General features: G+C 54.8%; 1 protein-coding gene across 2 annotated transcripts in view; it reads right to left on the reverse strand.

Moving 5' to 3' along the window:
* The window catches only part of BACE2 (beta-secretase 2), a 71647-nt gene that overhangs the window by 40943 nt on the left and 7013 nt on the right, over positions 1 to 23691 (reverse strand). The window contains exons 1-2 of one of the 2 annotated variants that reach the window (XM_045852372.1): positions 2893 to 3087; positions 1480 to 1568 (exon numbers count right to left, since the gene is read on the reverse strand). In XM_045852372.1, coding sequence (XP_045708328.1) covers positions 1480 to 1568; positions 2893 to 3072 — 269 coding nt within the window. In that variant the 5' untranslated portion in view covers positions 3073 to 3087. Of the gene's footprint in view, positions 1 to 1479; positions 1569 to 2892; positions 3088 to 23691 lie in introns of those variants that run through there. The other variant, XM_045852371.1, reaches the window with a different exon arrangement.

Genomic DNA, 23691 nt, shown 5'->3' on the forward strand with positions numbered 1-23691 from the left:
TACACAGAGAATGAATCACGTTCATAGTTCATAGCTTTGCGGTAACAGATGTGTGTTCAGGTAAGCCCGTGAAAGCGAGGGAAACCAGCAAACAGGAGGGGAGAGAAGGTAATGTGGATCCCAGCGTGGGGGCAGGGACGCAGCCGGTGGCACAGCACCCGCCTGCCGTTCAGGGACGCGCCGCCCCGAGCCGGCTCAGCTGAGAAGAACCCCGCGGCCCTGCTGAAGAATGGTTCTCTCTACGAGAAAGGCAGCGTCGGGCACAGAGGCCAAATGAGAGTCATGTTCTGCAGGCACAGAGGAAATCTCATCAATGCTGGCAGAGGAGCAAGTCTGGCTGAAGTCTGGATGATGGGGTGCCAATGGGATGAAACTGACAATGCAGTTTTGGGGGGAAGCTTCCCCGAGGTTCTTTGCTGATCTGGAAAGTCATGTCAGGAACCCATTGTTCTGGGTGCCTGAGTCTATCTCAGCCTGCCCCAGGCACTTCCTGCCTGGGGAGGGATTCACAGCGCCCCCTATGTTGCGTGTCTCTTACTGCAGTCAAATCAGAGTGTTCACATTATGAGGTATGGGTCCCCCTCTATAAATGACCTCCTTTTACTCTCCCCTATATTATTACATTAGGGCAAGCAGAACGACGTACGTAGGTTAAGTTACATTACGCTTGTCCTTCATTTGAGGGCATCGTGAAGAAAGTCCTTGTAGAAACTACCGGCAACGCAAAGGTGACTTTCCAATCAGCTCAGGTCCCAGCATGGACAGTCTCACACTCGCCTCCCCTGTCCCTGCCCAAGCCACCTCCACTTTAGGACCAGAGTGGCCCAATAAGCATCAAAGGGTCATGTGTGCCCCGCAGCTCGGGCGTCTGACTTGCATTTTCCTAAAGCAAAATCTCGTGAGATGTACAGAGGCCAGTAGGATTCCCTATGAATTCCCCTAGAGTGAACACATGCACACATATGCACACACACTACACATATACTAACACATACATACAACCACATGCACACACACATACTACACACATCACAAAACACGTACACACTACACATTATATGCATAACCCCACACACGCACACACTACACACCACAAACATGCATATGCACATACACTACACGTTATACACATAACACACACACACATACATACACACTACACACACCACAAACACATTACACACATACTATATATGTACACATTCAAATGATATACATACACTACACATGTATCACAAACGTACACACATGCACACACACTACACATGCATCCACATACACTACACACACACTCACAAATGTATATGCATACATACAGCTACACACATACACACAACTATACACACAATTTTCTCAAAATGAAACGGGCTTTTGGCCGTTTTGCTCCAGGTGCTTGAAAGAACTGGCGTGGTGCCCCCAGACCCGGCCCCGCCCACCACAGACCCGGCCCCGCCCACCACAGACCCATCCATCACTCACCGCTCCGTGTCAAAGTAGGAGTCTATGTAAGAATGTGGGGCGCCAGCCACGGCGAAGTTGCTGCTCCCGGTGTCAACGAGAATCTGCAGCTTTTATTTTTAAGGGGAAAAGAGAGAAACCATCGGGTTACTTGAACAAGGCCATACTCTTGAATAATTCTTTTAAAAATGAAGTCCCAATAACTTATTACTTGGAAAAACATCAATTAGAAAAAAAATTTAAAAAGCTGTTACAAAGCTGACATCTGAGCACAGTGAATCAAGAAGCTTGCAGTAGGGAGGGGACACTGTTTTGCGCCGATACACGCAAGTTGTTTTCTGTTTGTTACAGAAAACAAACTCCGTGAAGTGACCACCGCGGTTTCCCTGTAAAGCCATCCCTGCGAGCCAGGCAGGGCCCTCTCTGCCCCTGAGCTGCGGTCCAGGCCTGTCACCCGCCCGGGGTCGCCAATTCCCGCCTTTCCATTCTCACTCGGAAACCCTGGTCCAATGGGGCCTCCCCTCCCCTCTGCTGCACAGCACCTGGGGACACCTGTCCCAGGTGTCAGTCTTTAGCTTTAATGAGGCATAACTCACAGCAACAAAAATGCGAGATCTTAGCTCTCCCACTGGTGAGTTCAGTTAGACATGCTGGCACCCAAACCAAGCCATTCTCTCCAAAAGGCCCCTCTATGCCACTTCCGGTCAGGGTCAGCCCCTCCTGTTCGGCAGTGCCCATCCCTTCCCACATCACATGCTGCTTTAATCTCGTCATGTAGGATTTTTATGGAGACCCCATCCCTGGGCATAACTGATTAAATCTTTGTCTACTGGGGATGATTCCTCCGGCCCCTCTCTCCCCCAGGGAGGTGAGGCGGAGGGTGCCCGCCCTCCGACCGGGGGGGCAGGGGCGGGTTCCCAGAGCCAGCTCGTTAGTGCACCCAGGGTGTGGCTGAAAGGGCCCTGTTGTGAACAACAGAAGAGTCCTTTGTCGCTGTAATCACTGGGGAAAGTCCGAAGGCTTCTGGACTTCGGCCAGGAACTGGGCCGAAGACAGAATATACTAAGTCCAGCACAAAGTACGCCCATTTTTATTACAAAATCAAAAACATGCGATTCTGTAATGTAACCATATCTCACTGAAGCACACCATGTGACGTTTGAGGTGACCTGTTCAAACGAAAACTACAAAGTATTACACCCCTGTTATTACCCCACCGACCCCTAAGGTCAAGCAGGCCTTTCTCCCGTCTGACCCTGTGCGTTCCTTCCTATATACTGCAGCGTCCGGCATGGCCCATGAGAACACAGCAAGTGCCCCAGCCTTGTCCAGCATCTGCACAAAGTTCCAAACCCAACCTGTCAAGCACCAAGGCCACTGTCCTAACAGCAGACGTCTGGTCCAAGCGGACATACGCTAACAGACGTAACTCACAGGGCCGTGCGGCAGAATTCCCTCCTGAGCCCGGACTGGTGTGGCTCGGTGGGCTGGGCGCCGGCCCGCAGGGTGAAAGGTGGCCGGTTGGATTCCAGGTCGAGGCACACGCCTGGGTTGCGGGTTTGGTCCCCCGATTGGGGCGCATGTAGGAGACAACAGATCAATGTTTCCCTCCATCTCTTTCTCCCTCTCTCCCCCCTCTCTGAAATATTAATTAATTAATTTTTTAAAAGAGAACTCCTTCCTGAGGCAACTCAGAGAGAATTGCAGGCTTTCCAGAGAAGGGAGTGCTGCTGTCAGTCAAGACACACGGAGCCTCCTGAAAGCAGTGCAGCGAGAAGTGCCCCTTCTCAGCCATAGAACGTCGCAGACCAGAGAATACAGATTCCTGTACCCACACCTCTCCACGCCCGTGCTCCAGGGGGAAAGCGTCCCATCGGTGCCATGGTTTCCTGGGTCTCGCTGGCCGCCACGCAGCCAACGGGCCAGCGGGACGCTGAGCCAAGACCAGGTTGCCCGGCAGCCCGGGCTCCCAGGCTGGCACTCTGCATCCCCACCCCGAGCTCCTGCGCAACTGGGCGTGGTCCACACACACACAGGACCATTGTCCTGGGCATAATGGCTGCAGTGATGGGGAACCGTCTTGGCAGGCGGTTTCGCTCTTCTTTCCAGGGTGTGGAATTCTACCCACAGCCTCTGCACCCTATCAGCACCGAGTCCTTTTCCACACCCCTGCTCTCCTGATTCTGCCGCACATGGCGCGCTGGCTCTTCTCGACAGGAGCGGGGCATACAAACGCACAGAGAGCCACCCCGAACACCGGCTGCACTGTTTCACACAGACGGCTGATCGCCCGGATGTTCTGCACAAACTTCTCGGCTAGCCCAGCAGAAGCCAGCCTCCAAGGAAACTCAGTGCAGAGTCACGGCTAGGCAAAGCGGGTCCCACCTCGCTCGTTCTGTTCCTAGAGCCCGTGATCCGAGGAGACAGACCACCCCGGTAAATGGGGCACCACAAAGTCCGGCAAGGGGTAGACACCCAAGGGAGCAGTCCACACTCCGGCTTGGGCTGCAAGGCATGCTTCTGAGCAGCAAACCAGCCAACGCCTTTTGCAGCTCGATGACGCTGCCAATAAACAGTTCTCCGGTGGGTTTCTCCCCAGGGCCGTGACTTCCTCGTTGCAAGTAGTCTCAACGGAAAAGGAAAGAATAATAAGAATGCCGTTTGCCCTATAATGTCGCAGGATCCGCTGTAAAACGACCGAAACGCAGAGGCTCGGGGTGCAGGTTTGTCTTGGACACCTGACCCCAGGCCACAGGCCAGCAATGCCATCGGCTGCTTCTATTGTCCCGGGAATTTCCAAAGTCACTTCCTGCCTCCGGGTTCAGTGGCACGCACACGACAACCTCACCCCCAAATACACGGCATTCGGCCTGTGAGAGGCACCGAACGTGCACGCAGAGCCTCAAATTCCTGGAATGTTTTGTGCTCTCAAAGCACCGCTGAAAATGACTCAGAAGCGCCGGAGAAGGATATTGTCCGTGCTCCGCAAGGAGGAATGCAGAAATGCATTACTGTTTTTACAGTGTGTTGAGTGACAGGGAAAAGGGCTTCGAAATTAAACTTTTAAAAGGGGAAGCAGTAGAAATGGGGGGAGGGGAGGGGCAATCCAGCAGGGATGAGAGGAAGTGCCCCTGGGCCTTTCCCTAAAACCTGCCTGAGACCCAAGCGGCAAGACGCAGGCGGGTTCAGAACCAAGGGCAGGTGTCGCCCGAGCCAAGTTCTGGTGCACTTCTTCCAAAATGGCAAACATGCCGCCTCCTGCTCCTGCCTTTCCCCGCTCCCACCCGAGCGCCCGCAGGGCCTCTCCCCTCCCAGGTCTCTCCTCTCCACCACCTGCTGAGACGGGACTTCCGCCTCACCGTCCAGTGCCAGCCGAGGTCACTGGCAACCTCTGTGCACCAACACCACCACCACCCCCTCCAGCCTTCTAGCACCCCTGGCCACTGCCGCCCAGCCCCTCCTTGAAGCTTCAAAACCACCACCTTCCCAGTGTCCCCGTACGGCCCTCCCTGCTCAGTCTCTGTGGCCGAGGTCTCCCTCCTCTAGCTGTGCTTTGGAAACACCTTACACGTGTTTCCCCATCCTCAGCCCCTGCTGCATCGTTTTCATTCTAGAATCCAGAGGCCTTCTCCAGAGTCCGTCCCCAGCACGGGGCACCCTCTGTGAGAGCGAGGCCTGTGTGTGGTTGGTTCATCAGTTCCTCTCTGGTACCACGGACAGTGCCCAGGGCTTAGTAGGTGCTCAGCAAACAGTTGTTGAATAAATGGAGGAGACTCAGGGATGGAGAGACTTCCCCTGAGCGGAGACTAAGTGGCAGAAATGTGTGTTCTGAGAAAAAGGAGCGTGTGGATGCATTTATGACAACAAGTCTGCATTGCGCACCTACCGGTCATACACAAAATATTAAGAGGGCAAAAGATTTTAAAACAATCTGTTCTCGAAGACAAGAAAGAAGAAGTATGGAAATTCTCTTACTTCCCCCCAACCCCCACACAAAACCTTCTTTGGCAGTATTCTCCGTTCCCAGCAGTCCTACCCAAAGTTGCACAATGAAATTGTATGAGATAACCACGAAACAGGAAGGACCACTACGCCCACACCCCGTGTGGGTGGGAACGGAGCATGTTCGAAGGCAATCGATTGGGTTTCTTCTCCCACGGCGAGAGCACTGCCTTCATGTCAACGGGGCTCTTCGCTGTGCCGAGCTGCATCGGGCACACAGGGCCTGGGGCCAGCGCCCCTCCGCCACTCAGGGGTCTGGGCAGCTGCTTCTCCTGCCTGCGACTCTCTGCTCCCCCATCGAGGGAGGGGGTGCTCGGCCACGCTCACGGGGCCCTTGTGAGGAGCACACACAGTCACGTGGGTTCACTGCAGGCTCTCGGCCGGCGAGCAAGAGCTGCTAGTGGTGCGTATGTGCCCAGTTCTCAGCAGCGGGCGGGACGACTGAGGTCAGGCATCGGTGGCCTTGGGGACAAACTCCACGCCACCCCAAGGAACCTCTGCCCGCGGGCTGGCCCCAGAGGGAGCTGAGGCCAGCAGCTCCTGCAGGAACGCTCTTGGGGACGAGGAGGACCTGTTCACCATGCCTTGCTCTGCCCAGACACAGCTCATTCACTTTTAAACTGAAGCATCCTCTGGGGGCTTTATTTTCCTCGCTTTGTTCTGACGCATTTTGTCACCCTTGGTGACATCTTGCGTTGCCTTCGAATTTCTTCCCTCTGTCTATCTTTTCTCTCCACGACCTCCTACGTTGTTTGAGGACAGCCGTCTTTCCTTGTCTCTTTTGGATGGTCCCCAGAGCGAGGACAAGAGGGACCCGCTCAGCCCTGTTCCCAAGATGGGGAGGAAGAGCCTGGGAGCTCCCAGCGGCAGCAGAGGGAGGGCAGCTGAGAGGCCGAACATGCAGAAAGGCTGAGAGAAGCCAGAGAGAATTCACCAGGCCAACCTCACTATACATGTGTGCAAACAGTTTATTTAGATTTTTTTTTAGGACGGCTTAGGATGCACTACCCTCATCAATGCCCCACCTGCTCTGTAAAGTAAACACACACCACCTGTTAGACATCCAGGGATAACCGAAGTTAGGAGCGAGAAGACAGGAGAGGCTGAGGGCGCCCACCCCGGGCCCTGGCGGCTTTCTCTAAGCGGCAGGGGCAGCCTCGCCACTGTCCAGCACCCAGGGCAGGCCTGGAGGGAAGGTCACAGAGTGCACGGTGCTGGGAGCGACCCTCAACCCCAAACGCACGGCAGCTGATGGGCTGAGACCTCCGTTTCCACGCTCCTCCGGTGGACAGCTTGGAGTGTGCCCCGCCGCCTCCCAGGAGTCCCCCCCCACCAGCAGGACTGAGCCCGGGTGCCCACTGATCCTCCGGGCCGGTCCTTTCTGCCTCCCCCTCCATGAATGCCTTGGGCAGAGAAATGAGGGGAGGCTGAGTCACGCAGACGTTGCCTTATGCAGCCCGAAGACCAAACATCTGCTAACTCAGACCCTGAACAAAGCAAACACAGAGTGGTCAGGAAAGCCAAGGTCTTCCCAGGGAGAAGCACCGTCCACCGCTCCCCACGGCTCCCCCCACTGGCTGGAGCCGGCACAGAGGCTGCGCTGCCCTCCCTAACCTCCTGCTGACGCACGGGGCAGCCCCTGTGCAGAAAGCCGGTTGCTCATTGCTGCAATAAGGGAACGTGCTGCATTCAAGGAAAGAACTGCGTGATGCCTCCAGTTACTGATGAGCAGCCCAAGATTTCTCAGATATCACGGTCTCTTTTCCAGCAGGTTAATAGGAAAATGAGCCGATAATTTAAATAATGGCCTGTTTAACGCAGCGATTCCTAATTACATCAGCGGCCCATCTGCCGGAGGCTGCCGGCGGGAGAAGCCGCGGCGGCGTCCTTTCCGGCCCGGCCGCGCAGGCTGTTTGCCCACAGTTATTACCCGCGATTGTCGGTGCCGGTCTCGGTAATCAGGTCCTTTCAGCGCCTCCATGCTAGAGACGAGTCTCATTTGCTTAAACGCGTCTTGTTGAAGAAAGCAGAAATAATTGCCACACGCCACTTCTCCACACTCTGAAATTAAGGTTGTTTTTTTATAAAGAAGGGGGGAAATTCGTTTCCAAAGGGCTCCACTTCGCACAACCAGATGTCGAGGAACTTCGCGGAGAGGGGCTCAATGGCGCCGTTTACTCAGGCTTTGCACGTGTGTGTGTGTGTGTGTGTGCACGCGCGAGGGTGTGCGTGCCCATGCACGCTTGTGCTTCCACTATTGCACCATAGGCCCTCCTAGGAAAACACAAGTCAAGCACCATGCAGACTCCGTGGCTCCTTCTGGAAAACCCCGGACTTGCCAAGTGCACGGAGGGCGGGGCCGGGGCAGGGGAGGCCTAGGCTCGGCTGCCCGGCTCCAGCCGCGGTGACCGCCTCCCGGGGGATGATGCTTCAGGCTGGGCAGGTTGAGGCAGGCTGAGGCGGTTGAGGCTGACACAGCGGGATCTGGAGTGCGAGGGGGCTGGTGCAGGGTCCCTGCCTGAAGAGCCGACAAGTCGTCACTAGACCAGAATCCTTCTGGACATGGGGGCTGCCACCACCTCTGCAGCTGACGCCTGTCCCCCGGGTGGTGAGGCACTTACGGGGGGGAAGGGGGAGAGGTGCTCCCGAAGTTTGGAAACCTTTCAAAGCACCCACCCCTGTTAGGAAGAGTAGAAAGGGTAAGGGGGCGAGATGTTATCAGGCACCCACAGCCTTAAATGTGCTGGCAAGGACTGCCCATTCCCTAGGGTGCTGGTGCTTTTGCTTCCACCTGGGGCCCCAGGGTGCACCGTGCGCGGTCTCTAAGGCAGAACAGCATGAAAACTACGAGTGTGGGGCCTGGGAGGCCTGGACCCGAGCCCTGGCTCCGCCTCCGATGGGCTGAGGAGTCTCAGGTAAGTCGCACACCCTCTCTGAGCCTCCGTGTGAGGTGGGATGCGGAAGAGGGCTGCTCTGAGGGGCACGTGGGTGAGCGGGACACAGCCAGAGCGCCTGGTGCACTCGGTGACTCTGCTTCTCTGAGAGGGGCGGCGTGACTCTGCCGTTCCTCTCACGGCAGGGCTGACTTCTCCTACCACGGTGCCCGCACGGCCCGCGTCGCACTCCCACCAGGCCTCCCCGGCGTCTCTGCGTGGTGGCCAGTCCATGCGCGGGCCAGAGGTGGCATGCGTAAGCCGCTCTCCCGGGAGGCCGTGCGCAGTGGTCCTTCCGGTGCAGGGCAGCTGCTGCTGCTGCTGCTGCAGCAGAAGCTGAGATGGGCGTGGCCACACCTTGAAACACGGGGGGTGCCCTGTGTGGCAGGGCAGTGCCCACACTCGGATGGAATCCCAGGGTCCCCGATCCTGTTTTGGCTCTGCCTGCCTCTTCTTCCCCACCCCGGTCAGCAGGTCACACTGTCCCCTGGGTGCCCAGGCGCTTCCATTCCCTTTCCTTCTGCCTCCACCTCCATGAATCTGTGTCCCATCCCTTCTACGTCTGGGGTCTTCCTGAAGCTGCTCCTGCTCCTCTCTCCCCCTGGCTCCTCCTGGGATCACCCCAGCGGCTTCGCGTTGTGAGCTCTGAGCCCAGCTCCGGGCGCACAGTAAGCGCTCAGGAAGGGTTGTGGAATGACGGAAGGGCGCCCAGACACCACTGAGGCCATCCTATCCTGAGAAACTGAAGTCCAGGTAGTGTGAGCCCTCTGGCCTGGGTTTCTCAGGTGTCAGTGCCCTCCCCTGGGTTCTGGTGAGTTTGGGAGTCTACCCATTCCAGAGCCTCCTGGGCTCTGAGGACATTTTTTAACAGGAGAGTGGAGACAGCATTACAGCATCCTCGGGAGAGGGAGGACTGTCCTCCAAACCCACCACTGGGTGAAGGTGCCGGTGGGTTTCCCGCTCCGTCTCCTGCAAACCTGTACGCACTGGTCCCCGCCTGGTTCCACTTCCCAATCTGAGGCTCCCGCGATCCTTCCAGGTAGCGGAGACGCGGAGATGACATCTGCACGCAAGTCCCAAGGATGTGCTCACACACCCAGGGCCAGCCCTGGGCCAGGGGCCGGCAGATCCAGGGGCCAAAACCGGGTGCCGATTCCCCTCTGGGCTCAGAGCTCGTGGAGCACCCATGGTCCCACCCGTGGGAGGTGCCCGCTTGCCCTTGTTGCTGCCCATGGCGGCTGTCTCTTCAGAGATCCCAACATCCAGTGCCCGGCTCTCCGCCTGTCGGACGGAGAGGCCAAGCAGGAACTAACTCCGAAGGGAACTGTTTTGAGCGGCCTCCTGCCCGCCAAGCTTCTGGAAGTCCGAGCAGGAAGCCAGGAAGGGCTTGTTTGTTTGCAGAGGATATTCGGTGACAGAGGTCTGGGCACTTCCACGTGCCCCGGGAGGGGGGAAAGAGAAGAGCACAGGGGGGACCCTTTCTACGGAGGGCGCCATGGCGCCTGGATGTCCCTGCCGGGGCTGAGGGAGGGCGTTCCCCTTGGCCTCCGAGGTCACACAATGTCCCTGCCGGCAGGGTGCCAGCCCCCTGGTGGAGGAACGAGGGCGGAGACTTGAGGGTCTGGTGGGAGAGTCACAGGCCGGGCCTCATCACAGACGCCGGTCGCCGTGGGTCAAAGCCATGATCCCTCTGCCCAGGTTCACAGGGAACCGCTTCTCAGAAGGCACTTAGCACAAAGGACACAGGCAGGTCCGTCCCTGCATTGTGGTGATTGTGGGGGGAAGGGTCAGGCAGGGGAACCTCTATCCGAGGGCAAGCTTGTCTCTTCTTCCCCAGAGAGACGACGGAAACCTCGCCCTGAAACCCTTCCTGCCTTGTCCGCGGTTTCAGATGTCCTGTTGGCTGGAAGTCACCCCTCTTCGGCACCTGCGCCCGAGGAGTTTAAACAGGTTCTCGTCAGAGGTTCCGTGTCTTCCCTCTCGACGTGTCTCCGGAGGCTCCCTCAATGGTCCCTCCTGCTCACAAGCTGCCAATGGCCACTGAAAAGCCATTTCCGCCCCGGCCGGGGGGGCGGGGGGCTACATTGGTTGGAGTGTCATCCCATATGTGCAAAAGGTTGTGGGTTCGGCCCCCAGTTGGGGCACGTACAGGAGGCGACTGATGGATGTTTCTCTCTCCCTTCTTCTCCCTCTCAAATCAGTAATAATAATAATAATAATAATAATAATAATAATAAACATAAACTCTCCAGTGAGGATTAAAAAAAAAAAAAGAAAGCCCTGGCTGGCGTAGCTCAGTGGATTGAGCGCGGGCTGTGAACCAAAGTGTCGCAGGTTCGATTCCCAGTCAGGGCACATGCCTGGGTTGCAGGCCACGCCCCCCAGCAACTGCACATTGGTGCTTCTCTCTCTCTCTCTCTCTCTCCTTCCCTTCCCTCTCTAAAAGTAAATAAATAAAATCTTTAAAAAAAGAAAGACAAACTATTTCAGATATGAACTTTCTTTTAAAAGACATGGGGTTGCTCACCCCTGGTTCCCAACATTAAAATATTGTCAGTTTTCAGTAAATGTTTAAAAATAAAACAGAATGATAAAGCGCAGTCACAGGCAGCATTTTCGAGTCACGGTTGTGATAAAGCGGCTGCTCCTCACTGTTACTCTCGACACTGAGATCCCTTCCTTTGATTGTGGTGAAGCACAGGTAGCGTGACGTTTGCCACCTGAACCGTCTCTGAGTGCACAGTCTCTGAGTGCCACGTCCATTCACACCGTTGTGCAGCCGCCGCCACCGCCACCCAGAACCCCTTTCGTCTTGCAGAACTGAAACTGTCCCCATTAACCAAGTCCCCCATGGCCGGGCACCTACCAAGCTACTTTCTGATGCCTTGCATTTGGCTACTCTCTGGACTGATAAGTGACCGGCTTATCTGACGGAGCATAATGTCCCCAAGGTTCATCCATGCTCTCTAGCCGGTGTCAGCATGTCCTCCCCCTTTTAAGACCGAATAAGAATCCATTGTAAGTATAGGTCACGTTTTAAACATCCATCTGTGGGCCCTTGGGCTGCCCGCGCCTTCTGGCAATTGTGAGTACCGCTGCTCGGCCACAGGCGCACAAGGATCTCTTCAAAAGCCTGTTTCACATCTTCTGGGAGGGTATTCTTTTTTTCAATACATATTTAGTGAGCAGCTACCACATGCTTGGGCCATGGGGACCAAGAAGGCACCGTGTCCCTTATGGAACTGACCACCTGACGTTCAGACGAGAGACCGGCGTTCTCCTTACAGTGATTTTCAGTCTGTCGAGTTGACTCAGATAGGTCGGTGGGGAATGAAGCGCAGGGAACTGGAGAGGATTCATCTAAGGTTTCTCCACCGACTTAAAAGTTTCACGTCTCAGCCCTTTTCCCCTGCCACTTCATACACTTAAGAAACAATGCTCTGTGTTTATTATAGTTGTCAAGGCACTCTCGCCAGTTTTAATACCGTGCACGACGAGAATCAGGACGGCAAATTTCCATGGGGCGATGGACGGCCGGCTAATCACACGCCCTGACACTCTGAGCTGTGCGCACAGAGGATGCGCAGTGACTGTGCCCTATTTAACCCCACCCAGCCAGGGGCCTGCTCGGCCAGCCCCTCCGAGCCCATTCTGGGAAGACGCACGTGCGGTATGATCACTAAGGGCTTTGAAAGCACAACGTGTGACGTCAGCCCTCAGTGTCACAAAGGGACCAGCCCCTTCTGGCTGAGGGATGTCCGTCCGTACGTGAGGGTGTGGATGCTAACGACCGGTGATCTGCAATCCCTCATGTTCGGCTCCGTGGGGGACCCTGCGACCCAGCGTTTCCATGGACACCACCCCCCACATCTGGAGCACTGTCCTGGCCCACACTCCCCGTGCCTGCCCCTCCGGGTGGCCCAGGCTGCGGCTCGGAGCCCCCCAAAGCCCACCGCTTTCTGGGTTGCCGCCCCGCGCTAACTTCAGGCCGGTCACTTAAAGAAACAGGCTGTTTTGTTTGTATGGGGTTTGCAAAAGCCTTTGATATTTTTCCCTTGTTCAATCCACAAGAGAAAGAGAAAGTATTTTAACAGGTCTACAGTGATCAAAGATACCATCCTCTGCTAAAGGAATTTTTAAAAAGCCCTTCCAAGTAAATTCCTTTCAGGAACACCCTTAAATCTCCACTGAGCTCCGCATGTTTATGGTGTCCGGATGTTTTGGAAGAAGGCTAGCCCGGAGGAGAAATGACGGATACACTTCTCTCTGGCTTCTATGCCAGCTAAACGCAGATGTGTTCTCAATTAGGGTCTAAAAGGGTCACACGGAAATCTTCCAGAACACTCTAGAGATGGGAGAAACTAAGGAGGCTAAGCAAAAAAAAAAAAAAAGAAAAGAAAAAGAAAACGCACAACATATTAACCTTGGCACAGTCTTCCTGCCCCTCCCCCATCGCGGTGTCTTCTCAAGGTCCATGTGACATCACTGTCCGGCCTCCTCTCAGCCTCCCACCGTCCACTGACCAAACACCTCGCCACCCATGTCCATGCGAGTCAGCGGAACAGCATTCAGGTCGTGACACGCACAGCACCCAGTGGGCTATAGTCACACTTGCCCTGTAGTGCAAAGACCTGTGAGGAGAATTCTTAGTCAAAACTGTGTCATGTGATCTCACAATCGCCTAAAACATGAAAAACAGTGTAAAAGCCAACAAAAGACAAAGGTGGGGTTTGCACTGGAGACAGATGCGTTTTAGCATATTCCAATCCACCTGCGCCCTCCAATCAGAGCCTCTAACTGGTAGCCTCCGACTGAATGAAGTTTTCAAACAATCCAGTTACAGTTTCCATCACTGACAATGATCGTAAAGAAAAGAAAAATGCTGGGCTTGCTAGTTGGGAAAATATTGATTACTCTTTGAAACCGTTGCCCAGATTAACTGCAATGACCTTGTCGTCCACGGCCAACACAGGTATCAGCACACGAGAGCCTGAACTCTGATTTTTAGGAAGGGTCTTTCAGCCCGGCTGCAGGTGTCAATACGCCCCCTGCTAGCAGGCCCGTGATGCCCCTCTGTCCCAGGACGCAGCGGAGATGTGCCCAGCCTGGAATGTCCTCCCCCGGAGGGACGCGGGGGTTGGAGATCAATGAGGTGCCCAGACGGAGACGGGATGCTAAGAGCCGCAGCTGAAAGCCCCGTGCACTCAAGTGCCAGGTTTTGTACAAAACATTTCAATCCGTTTTGTTCCAGGAGCTCCAGAGGGCAGGCAGCGAGATGGTCCTGGCTCCCGGAGGGCTGGCTCGAAAAGAAGCCGTAATTTTCTGGGTCACCGGAACGGCACGGTTTTGCCCCAAGTGGATGCGTCTTGATTTGTGGAAAACAAACTTAACGCTGTGGAGCGTGCCTCTCCTCGCTCTGCCTTCCGTGCGGTGAGAGCCCGTGCACAGCGGGTGTCGGTGGGTTTCTGTTACAGTAACACCCGTTTGTTGAGGAACAAGAGACTTAACAAGACACATAGTTTCTGTGATCCAGAAACTAGGCCAGGGGATATCACAGCATAGAGGCGATTGTATCCCAGAGAGCCCCCACCTTCACCCTCATTCCTGCCACCCTCACGTGATCTGGCGAGGGCCGACAGGACGGGAGGGGTGGGGGACCTGGGCCCCCCTGCACCCGGAACCGGAGTGAGGGCGGGAGAGGGCGGGAAGGGCCGTGTGCATTAGGTCCCCCTCAGGGGCTGGGATGTCCGGGGGTGTATTGCTTTGCTGGGTTGCCATGGGGAAACCCCAGACTGGAGCGGCTCCATACAGTAGCAGGAACCCCACTCCCTGCGCGCAGCTCTGAGGGCTGAGGTCCGAGGTGCCTGCAGGACCGAATTCTCCTGGGGCCCCTCGCCTTGGCTCACAGATGCCTGCCCTCTTGCTGCCTCTCCCCGCGGTGGTCCCTCTGTGAACATGCTCACCTGGTCTCCCTCTCTCTCTCTCTCTCTCTCTCTCTCTCTGTCCTGGCCTCTTTTTAGAAACTCACCAGTTAGACAGGAGCAGGGACCACCCTGACAGCCTCATGATAACTTCATGACCCTATCAAGGCCTTCCCGTCAAACGCAGGCACATCAAGGGTCTGGGGGTGAAGAACTCAACACACGATGGGGGCGACAACACAATTCAGCCCGCGGCAGGCGGGGGGCCAGCACAGGCAGGATGAGGCCGAGACCCCGCGCAGCACGCGGTTCCAGTCCCACTCCAGGGGCCTGCGCACACGGAGGAGACGGCGGCGAAGACAGGGTCGACAATGACCTTGGCCCCTTCTGCAGCTCAGTACAGTCACTCTAGACTGACTAAGGTGTACGCTGCGGGCTGAGTTAAACATTTTGGTCGGACTCATCAATGAAACAAAGTTTTGCTCTCACTGTCATCACCGGCTGTGCTAAGCAGAGCCCAGCAGGAGAGGGACTCTGGCCCAGGGCTCACGGGAGGAGGGGGTGACGGAGGGCTGTCCGTAGGGCGTGGGCGGGGCTGGCACGGGCGCAGGCTGGGGCACTCAGACCCCCACGGCAGCCCCGGCACTCTCCCACCGCGGCTGGAAGGGGCAGGTCGGGAGCCAGAGGCGGTACGTGACCTGCCGTCAGCAGCTGCCGCTGTGGAGGGAAATGCAGCCGTGTCCCAACTGGAAGGGAAGGAGCCTGGGGGTTCTGTCTTGTCCTAATGGGCCTGATCCAAAGCCGGGAGCCGAGAGGGACCGTCCCTGGGAGCTGGCCACCCTGAGGTGGCACAGAAGGGCCCCTACTCACTGAGTCCCCTGGGTGTGCCATTGTCATCCAGCACCGAGGCCTGATGTCTCCTGCTAGGCCCTGGGCAGGGTCTGCCGCCACCCACGGAGGGGTCCCTGGCACCTGCTCCTTGCTGACCCCTCTCCCCCACTCGGGCTCCCACTGGAAGAAGGTGGGGGGGAGGGAGGCACGGCAGCAGCAGGGCAGAGGGGCTGACAGGCTCAGGCAGCCAACCCGCCTCCCGAGAACACAGGTGGGAATACGTGAGCAGACACCAAGCTGCGCCTTGACTCCCGAGACTGTTCCCGTAAAAAAGTGGGTGGTGCTACAACTCAAGGGGGTGAATTTCATACCTGCTGATGGGGGAGAGGGACTGCTTTGCTCAAGGAGCTTATTCAAGAAGGCGGACAGTGTCTCCTGCAGAAGGCCAAGTGTCAGGAACAGGCCGGCACACGGACACAAGAACGGCTCCTTGCTGAGCACCTGTGTTTACCCAAGAACTGGCTCGGGGACCAGGATGCCTTGGCTCTGGTTCGGCAACGGGCAGCTCCCCTGGAACCGAACCAGGCCCACCCTTCCTGCAAAGGCTCCTGCATTCCCACAGACCAATGGCTGAAGATTTCTGGATAAACTATGCCAACAGGAAAAAATATTCCTCAGCACTCAACCCTATCTATGGGCGTTCACCTCTATACCTCACGTGCTTGCCGGCAACTTATGCAATGGTTCAGAGCACCCAGTCGGACACCAGCCTGCCGTGCTCAAATCCTCAGAGCCTCAGCCATGGAACCATCTGAGCCTCAGTTTCCTCAGCTGTGAAATGGGGACAGTGACCGGTAAACCCTCATCTTCCCTAACTCCACCAGTAGCTCTAGCAAATCAACCAGAAGCTACTATTTATCTCTAGGCTTTTTTTTTTTTTTAAAGGACTGGAATTGTTTGGAAGACTTTTACACAGGTCATAAATTCTGTGTCCAGGGTTAAAGGTTCAAAGAGGCTTTTTTTTTTTTTCCCCAGGTAGCAAACTTCTATCGTCTCTGGTAGTAGAAAATCAAATCATAATGGAAACATTTAGACATATCTTCAAAAGACTCTCTCCATAGCTGGATTTTCTTTTGAAAAGCAGTGTTTAACCCAGTGTTAAAATACCACCTCAGAGGGACACATTTTAATTGTGTGTTTTTTTCCAACACCTCCTAAGTAGTGTGCCTCTGCCAGCCGGTTGTGATCCCCATGAGCGCCAGCCATTCTGGGACTGCGGCTTTCTGGGCAAGGAAAGTCCGCCATTCATCTTTAAGAGGGCTTGCTTGTTAGCCCAAACCAGAGCGACAAAGTGCTGAAGTCTGCAAACTGACACCACGGGCTGCACGCAGAAGGACAGGGGAGGGAAGAGAGGGTCACGCTCGCTGACCTGCACACCCCCCCGCCTCTGGAGACCTCCGTCCTGGACAGTCTCTCATGCAAGGCGCCTGTGGGAGTGTGTCCGCTTTCTTAGAGGAACAGACACCTCCTCTCCCCCGGCTTTCCTCGCCGGCAGTTCTCTGAGAGACCCCTCATTCATTCCGGTCGCACCGCCTTCCGTGGCAGCTGTCTGTCACTCCACCAGTCAGTCCCTTTCTGATGAATGCACGGGTTACAATCATTTGCTATTAGAGCCCAAGTAATGTGACCATGAATAGACTTGCGAATTGCCTCTCGTGTTTTTTTCCCAATGCAACGTTTGTGCGAGCTCCCAGAAGTGGATTTCTGCGCCAAAGGATAAATGCATATGGAAATTGGCCAGATATCTCTCCAAACTTCCCTCGGCAAGGTTCGCATGATGAGACGGCATTTTAATAGCCCTTTCCCTTGTCACACAACCGCCTTCAAACAAGCTCTGCAAATTGTTCTTCTCCACCCTTGAGTGACATCTTAGGCAACGCTTATATTTTCTCTGATAGCTTTGTGGTAATACCTTTATTTTTAGGCACCGTAAGTCTAGTCCTATCTAACATCCACGCTGCGGTCTGGCGTCCAACGTCCTGGCTCGTCTTGGGTTCAGAGCCCTCCCGAGGGAAGGGGAGACGTGGCGGGACTCATTTCTGTGTCCCCACGTTGCTCCTGACGAGGTCTCTGATTCCGCCAGAAGGAGGAGCAAAGGGAGGCACATTCTTATTGGACTTCATGGTTGGTGTGTGCTGGCAGTGGCTGGTGCCCACAGGATCAGCCTTCCTTCGGTGGGGCATGTATTGGGTTTCTCAGAGCCACCGCCTCCCCCGCTCCTGTACCCACCAGGTGCGACCCCACCTGCAGCTTCTTGATCTGGGCAAACACCCCCTGATGGCCAGTTGGCTGCTTATGCTCCCTCCTCAGTCTCCAGCACCTGACGGACGAACCCCGAGGACAGCGCATGTTTTCCGTACAGAGGTGGTGAGGAAGGGCGGCTTTGTCAACCTGGGGACTGTCAACCTCGGGACTGTCTCAGCTACTCAGTTCTGACACTGTCGTGGGGAAGCAGTCACAGACGATGTGAAGACACATCAGTGTGCCCGTGTTCCAAAACACCTCTATTGGAGTCTGCCTGATTTTTACCCAGTCAGGCACATCTTGTTTGCCGATGCCCAGTCTAGCCCATACAGACCCCCTCAGGTGGTCTTCTCACTGGGGGCTCCTTTCGTGGGGACCAAAGTTTAGGCCCCTGGGACAGGGTCCATGCCGTGCTCACCAGAAAAAGGGTCTTGCCAGTAACAGCAGCAAAGAAAATAATACAAGAGTGTTGGACTTATCTTCTTTTCTGGGGATTTCCAGGAGAAGAAAAGAATGGCAAATTGCCTTCAACTTTTTAAAAATTATCATCTTTGTATTTCCCCTCAAAGAGTTGCGATGGTGCATCGTTTGGAATGTTTTTGGCTGGAAGTCAATAGGAAACTACAGAGTTAGAGCAGATCCAACAAGGAGAGGCTTTTTTTCCCCTCCTACATCAAGAAGTCTCTAGGGATTGCTGGTATGAGATCAATATCTCAGGGAAACTCAGTGTCAGGTCCCTGCCCTGTCCTTTGACCTCTCACTCAAGGTAAGGAACTGGCTGTCCCCGTGGAAGGCCTTGCATTTTTGTCAAAGGCAGGAAGGAGGAGAAATGATCATTTCAGCCACACCTGGCCCTTTTATCAGGAAAACATAAGCTTCCCCCGAAATCTCCCAGGAGACCCCCCTCCCGCCCCTGCTTTAGGTGCAGGTCCCCAGCTGAGTCCGTTGTCACAAAGGAGCCTGCAGTGACAGCTTCAGCCTGGAGAGAACTCCGAGTGTTAGGAGGTGTGTTGGTTTGGTCACCCAATTGAAAATACCTGCCCCGGGTCAGAGGACAGAATCGTTACCATGGCCACAGTCCAAACACTAGACTCGGACACAATGAAAACAAACTCTATCTAGGGGTGTCCAAGTGGTGGTGCACGGGCCGCATGCAGCCCAGGATGGCTGTGAGTGTGGCCCAACACAAAAATCACAAGTTTACTTAAAAACATTATGAGATTTTTGTGTGTGATTACCTGTCACAACTCACTTAAAGTGTGGCCCAAGACAATTCTTAGAATGTGGCGCAGAGATGCTAAAAGGTTGGATACCCCTGCTGTGGTATAACCCTGAACTTGAACTTCCGATTTGCCTTTTAATGCTTCTCTTTTAAACACAGACAGCCGATAATCACCAGGTATCTGAGGAAAGCCTCTAGCATGAGACAGGGACCTCGACAAACACCTCAAGGAAAGAAACTCAGAGACAACAGAAAAGGCAGGAAGCAGAATGAAAACATCAAAAAAAATCATATTTCCTCAGAGCAATAGAAGATACACAACTCTGAAACGAGTATGGGGAGCATCAACAACAATAAAAACATTCTCAGGAAAACAAAGTGCTGCTGAAAATTAAAGTTTAGACAGAAGAAATGAACACAGGGAATAGACTCAAAAGACAAAGAAACGCCAAACGGGAGTCACCAAACGCTGTGGCCCAACACATGGATAAGAGGAGGTCAAAAAAGAGAGAACAAACGTTTTGCTACAAATTTTCTCAGAACTGAATGTCACACTTCTAAACTGAAAAGACTCAGCAAATGTCCAGCATAAAAAAAAGATAAAAAAGGCAAGCCATCCTAAGACAAGGTCATGACGTGTCAGAACGCCAGGCCTGGTCACAACACACCTCCTCCGATACCTCCTACGCTCCGGTGTCTCATCCACAGCCAGTATACAAAGGATCGGATGGCAACACTTCTAACCAACCACACCAAGGTAGGCAGGAGACAATGTCAAAACAGCTTCGGACTAAGAACCCTGAAACACCAATCCAAAAGAACCTCTGCACCCCAAGGTTCATAGCAGCACAATGTACAACAGCCAAGTGCTGGAAGCAACCTAGGTGCCCATCAGTAAATGAGTGGATCAAAAACTATGGTACATTTACACAATGGAATTCTATGCAGCAGAAAGAAAGAAGGAGCTCCTACTCTTCGTGACAGCATGGATGGAACTGGAGAGCATTATGCTAAGCGAAACAAGCCAGGCAGTGAAAGACAAATACCATATGATCTCACCTTTAACAGGAACCTAATCAACAGAACAAACGCACAAGCAAAATATAACCAAAGACACTGAAATAGAGGACAGGCTGACAGTGACCAGAGGGGAGAGAAGAGGGAATTTCAGGGGACAATGGGGAGGGTTTACAGGAACAAATTTAAAGGACACGTGGACAAAAACTAGGGGGCGGGTGGAAATGGGAGGGAGGTGGGGAGGGATGGGTGGGTGGGCTGGATTGAGTGTAAAAGGCAGAAAACTGTACTTGAACAACAATTAAAATAAAAATATATAATTTAATATTTAAATATTTTTAAATATTTAATATATAAAGATATTTAAAAATTACATATATACCTGAAAAGAAAAAACAAAACAAAACAAAAAAAACAGCCCGGAACCCTGGGGGATGCTCAGGGCCGCGGCCGGCCCCCGAGCCAGCCCTGCTGGGCTCTGCGTCCCCAGCCTCTCCATGGTGTTGGCACGGCCACTGTGAGGCCTTTGTTCCAGTGAAATCCAACCCCAAGGCGCAATTGTCAAGTCAATGAAAGAGGAGCTGCTCCCGAAGCTGGACCTCAGGGAGACAGATGCCCCCACCCCCAGGCGGGGCCTTCGCCTGCCTGGCCTCAACCTGAACGCGGTTCTCCCCACTTCTCAAGGCTGGGTCCTCTCCTCTGCTCTCACACCCCAAACTGTGCCTCCTCAGGAAGGTCTTCCCAGGCAGTCCTTTCTAAAAATAAGTCTTTTTCCCCTCTTTCTTATATGCATACCCGTTACCACGTTGCACTGTCTTCATAGCACTTGCCTAACATTCTGTTTACCTTCTTACGGGCTGCCTTCCCGGCAAGCACGTGGGTTCTATGGACGCAGGAACTTCTTTGTCTACTCGACTATCGCCTCCCAGGGCTTAGAACAGGGTCTGGCATACAGACGGTGCTTAATAAAGGTGCTGAAGGCATGACAGCATGCTCCTTCTTTGAGTCTAATTCAACATACTTCCTTCTCTCTAATGCCCGATCGTTCTGGTTAGAAGTGATGTTGAACTCCCCCGATGCCCTGCTGCATCTGGCAGGAGGAAGATGATGCTAGGACAAGACAGGAGTGCAAAGAGGGGGGAGGGACAAACAGGTGTCAGCACACTGCCACTGCCACTCCCTACTCGTGCCCACAGCAGATGCTTCCCATGGGCAGCTTCCCCTCACCGCCCTGGGCAGCTGCTCCCAGGCCAGTGGAGCTGGTGTGTTCAGCTGCCAGGACTTCTCGTCCTTGGCACCATTGACATTTGGGCGCAGGCAGGCGTGTGTGTCACAGGGGAGGCCGTCCTGTGCACTGCAGGGTGCTGAGCGGCACCTCTGGCCTCCATTCTCTAGCACTGGTGGTGCCACCCCAGTTATAACAACCACAACTGTCTCCAGAGAGCGTCAAGTCGCCTGGAGGGCACCATCTCCTGGGTTAAGAACCACCAAGCAGACCACTTGCCACCTCTGGGGTATAGAGCTCCAGTCCCAGCCCCCCTGGAAAGGGCGAGGAATCCCAGAATCCAACGCCACCACATTTCCTGCTGCTTTAGCAGAACTCACCACTGAAGGGAGGAGGCCCTCCAAACAAACTTGTTAAGGGTCCCATTTGTAACAACTTTTAATTTGTCCAGCCAGTACACTTGGTGGGACCCTGAGTGCTCTGCTAAGGCACTAATCCACAACAGCTACACGTCGGCAACAAGGTATCCGGCCACCAGGTGGGCAGTGGAGTTGGGGGCGGGGGGTACCCAGGAGGGGAAGCGCCAGAAACTTTGAGATCAGTGCAACAGAGCAGCGATTTTCAACCTTTTTCATTTCATGACACACATAAACTAATTACTAAAATGCTATGGTGCAGCAAAAAATATATTTTTGTCAACCTGACAAAAAAGTAGGTATAATCTTGATTCACACTGGAGCGGTGTTGGCTGTCGTCGTATTTTTATTTGACAGTCTCAGGGAGGAGAGGCCAGCGCCCCCGACTCAATGACAGTCAGGCACTGCATGTTTCAACAATTCTTGCGGTGCGCCGGGTGAAAATCACTGCAACAGAAAAATGGGATGTCGGCCGAATCTAATAATGTAAGGAGTGGTGCTTGTGTCTGCATGTCTTTCTTTGCATTTTGTTTTCCTGGTAGTTCATTTTTATTGATTTGCAAATTATTGTTCTGTGAAACCAGAAATTTGCAGCGAGCCCGAGCAGCCGGGCTTCCGAGCACGTTCAGGAAGACCACCCGCGCCGGGCCCCACCCTGCCAACTCGAGGAAGCTCCGGGAACACAGTCTGCAGGAGGTGGAGGTTTTCCAAACGGGCAGAAGAAACGTTTAACCAAACAACTACGTTTAGGAGGGTGGACGACATACCCATTTTGCACAGAAAACCAGAACCGAGGAGACACCGGCCTCTGTTGCGGCCTCGGAATTAGGGTCTAAGAGCTGGGGCCATGGTGGCTGCTTGGTGGTGGTGGTGGTGGGGGTTTGGCAGGGTGCTGGGGGGCACAATAAAATGCAGACTCTCAAGCCCCAGGGCAGCAGGACTCACCCAGGAAGTCTGACGGGGGTCCCAGGATCTGCGTTTTAACTAACCCCATACGGCATTCTGAGCCTTTGCTGCAGTGGTTGGCTGGCTGGCTTTGTGAAGCCAGACCTCCACTGTGGCCGAGACCCAGTGCCGTCCACCCTGACCCTTCTCCCACCCCCCCACTGGCCCTGCACTGACCCAGGCTCTGCCCTCGAACAGACCCCTGGGGGCTTACCTGCATACAACGGAGGAAAAGGAAAGCTACGAAAACCTCTTGCAAATAAAATGGATTCTGATGGTGGAGCCTAGAGCGTGTAGGAGGAATCCCAGGTCCCCCGGTCAAATTGCCCAATTTACAGGTGAGGAAACTGAGGCGTTGAGAGGTGGGACTCGGGCTCCACACCCAGCATCTGGCAAGCAGCAGACCCGGGACCGGCACCCAGAACGCCTAATCCCCCGAAGATGGCGTGAACCACACGGTGCTGCCTGCTCCCCAGCGGCTCGCCCAATCGGACAAAGCCGGCGCGTGTCCCCGGGAGGCAGCTGATGCGGTGGAAAGGGCTCTGGGTGCCCCTCGGAGGCCACTGGAACCCTCACCCACCTTCACTGAGCAGCAGCTTCTGTTCTGGCCAGAAGTCCTCACCTTGCCCAAGGGTCAGGCCAGAGGCTCCCGCCCTCGGTGCCGCCAGGAAAAGGTTTTGATTCAGTACTTTCCACCTGTTCTCCTCCCCAGGTGCCACCTTCCGAGGGGGCCGCCCTGTGGGCTGTCTTCCTCGGACTCTGGCAGAGGCGCTGCACGGCGGGCTGGTAAACGGTGGGGGGTGGGGGGGGGCGGGCTCCTTGCATGCTGCCCATAAGGCCGTGTATCCTGTGATGTTTGGGAGGGGCCAGAGGTGAGCGTGGGGGCACAAGGCGGTCCTAGGGAGGCCCGGTGTCAATTCTCCCCTCTGCCATTCTAAGTCCGGTGGGAAGTGGACGGAGAGGTTCCCACGGCCCTGTTGGGCCCCCTGGAAGGATGGCGCTGGCCCCAGCCCTGCCTTCTTCCCTCTTCAGAGAGTCCCCTTGGTCCTCCTCAAGTGGCAGGGCCGAGATGGCGCGTTCCCAGGCACAGGTGTATCGGGCGCCGCAGGTTACAAATCTGAAAACCTCTGCCCCGGGGCCTGTGCTGGATACGAGGCCTTAACTCCAAAGCACACCCACTGGGTTTGCTTTCTGACCGTGGTCATTTCAGCACTGGGAGAGGAGTGTCTCCTCTTTGAGCATTCCAAGAGCCAAAAAGCAACCCTTTTTTTTTTTTTATTGAGTAGCAAATAGGCAAAAAAATATGTATTAGTCCATCTGGGCCAAGGAAAGGACGAAGAGAAGCCAAGTGACACGCAGTCCAACTGTGCATCGCACACCAATCCTCCCCAGCCCGGGACGCCAGCCCGGACCCTGG

This window comes from Phyllostomus hastatus, unplaced genomic scaffold (assembly GCF_019186645.2).
Source record: "Phyllostomus hastatus isolate PE091 unplaced genomic scaffold, TTU_PhHast_1.1 phas_contig_948, whole genome shotgun sequence".
Lineage (NCBI taxonomy): Eukaryota > Metazoa > Chordata > Mammalia > Chiroptera > Phyllostomidae > Phyllostomus > Phyllostomus hastatus.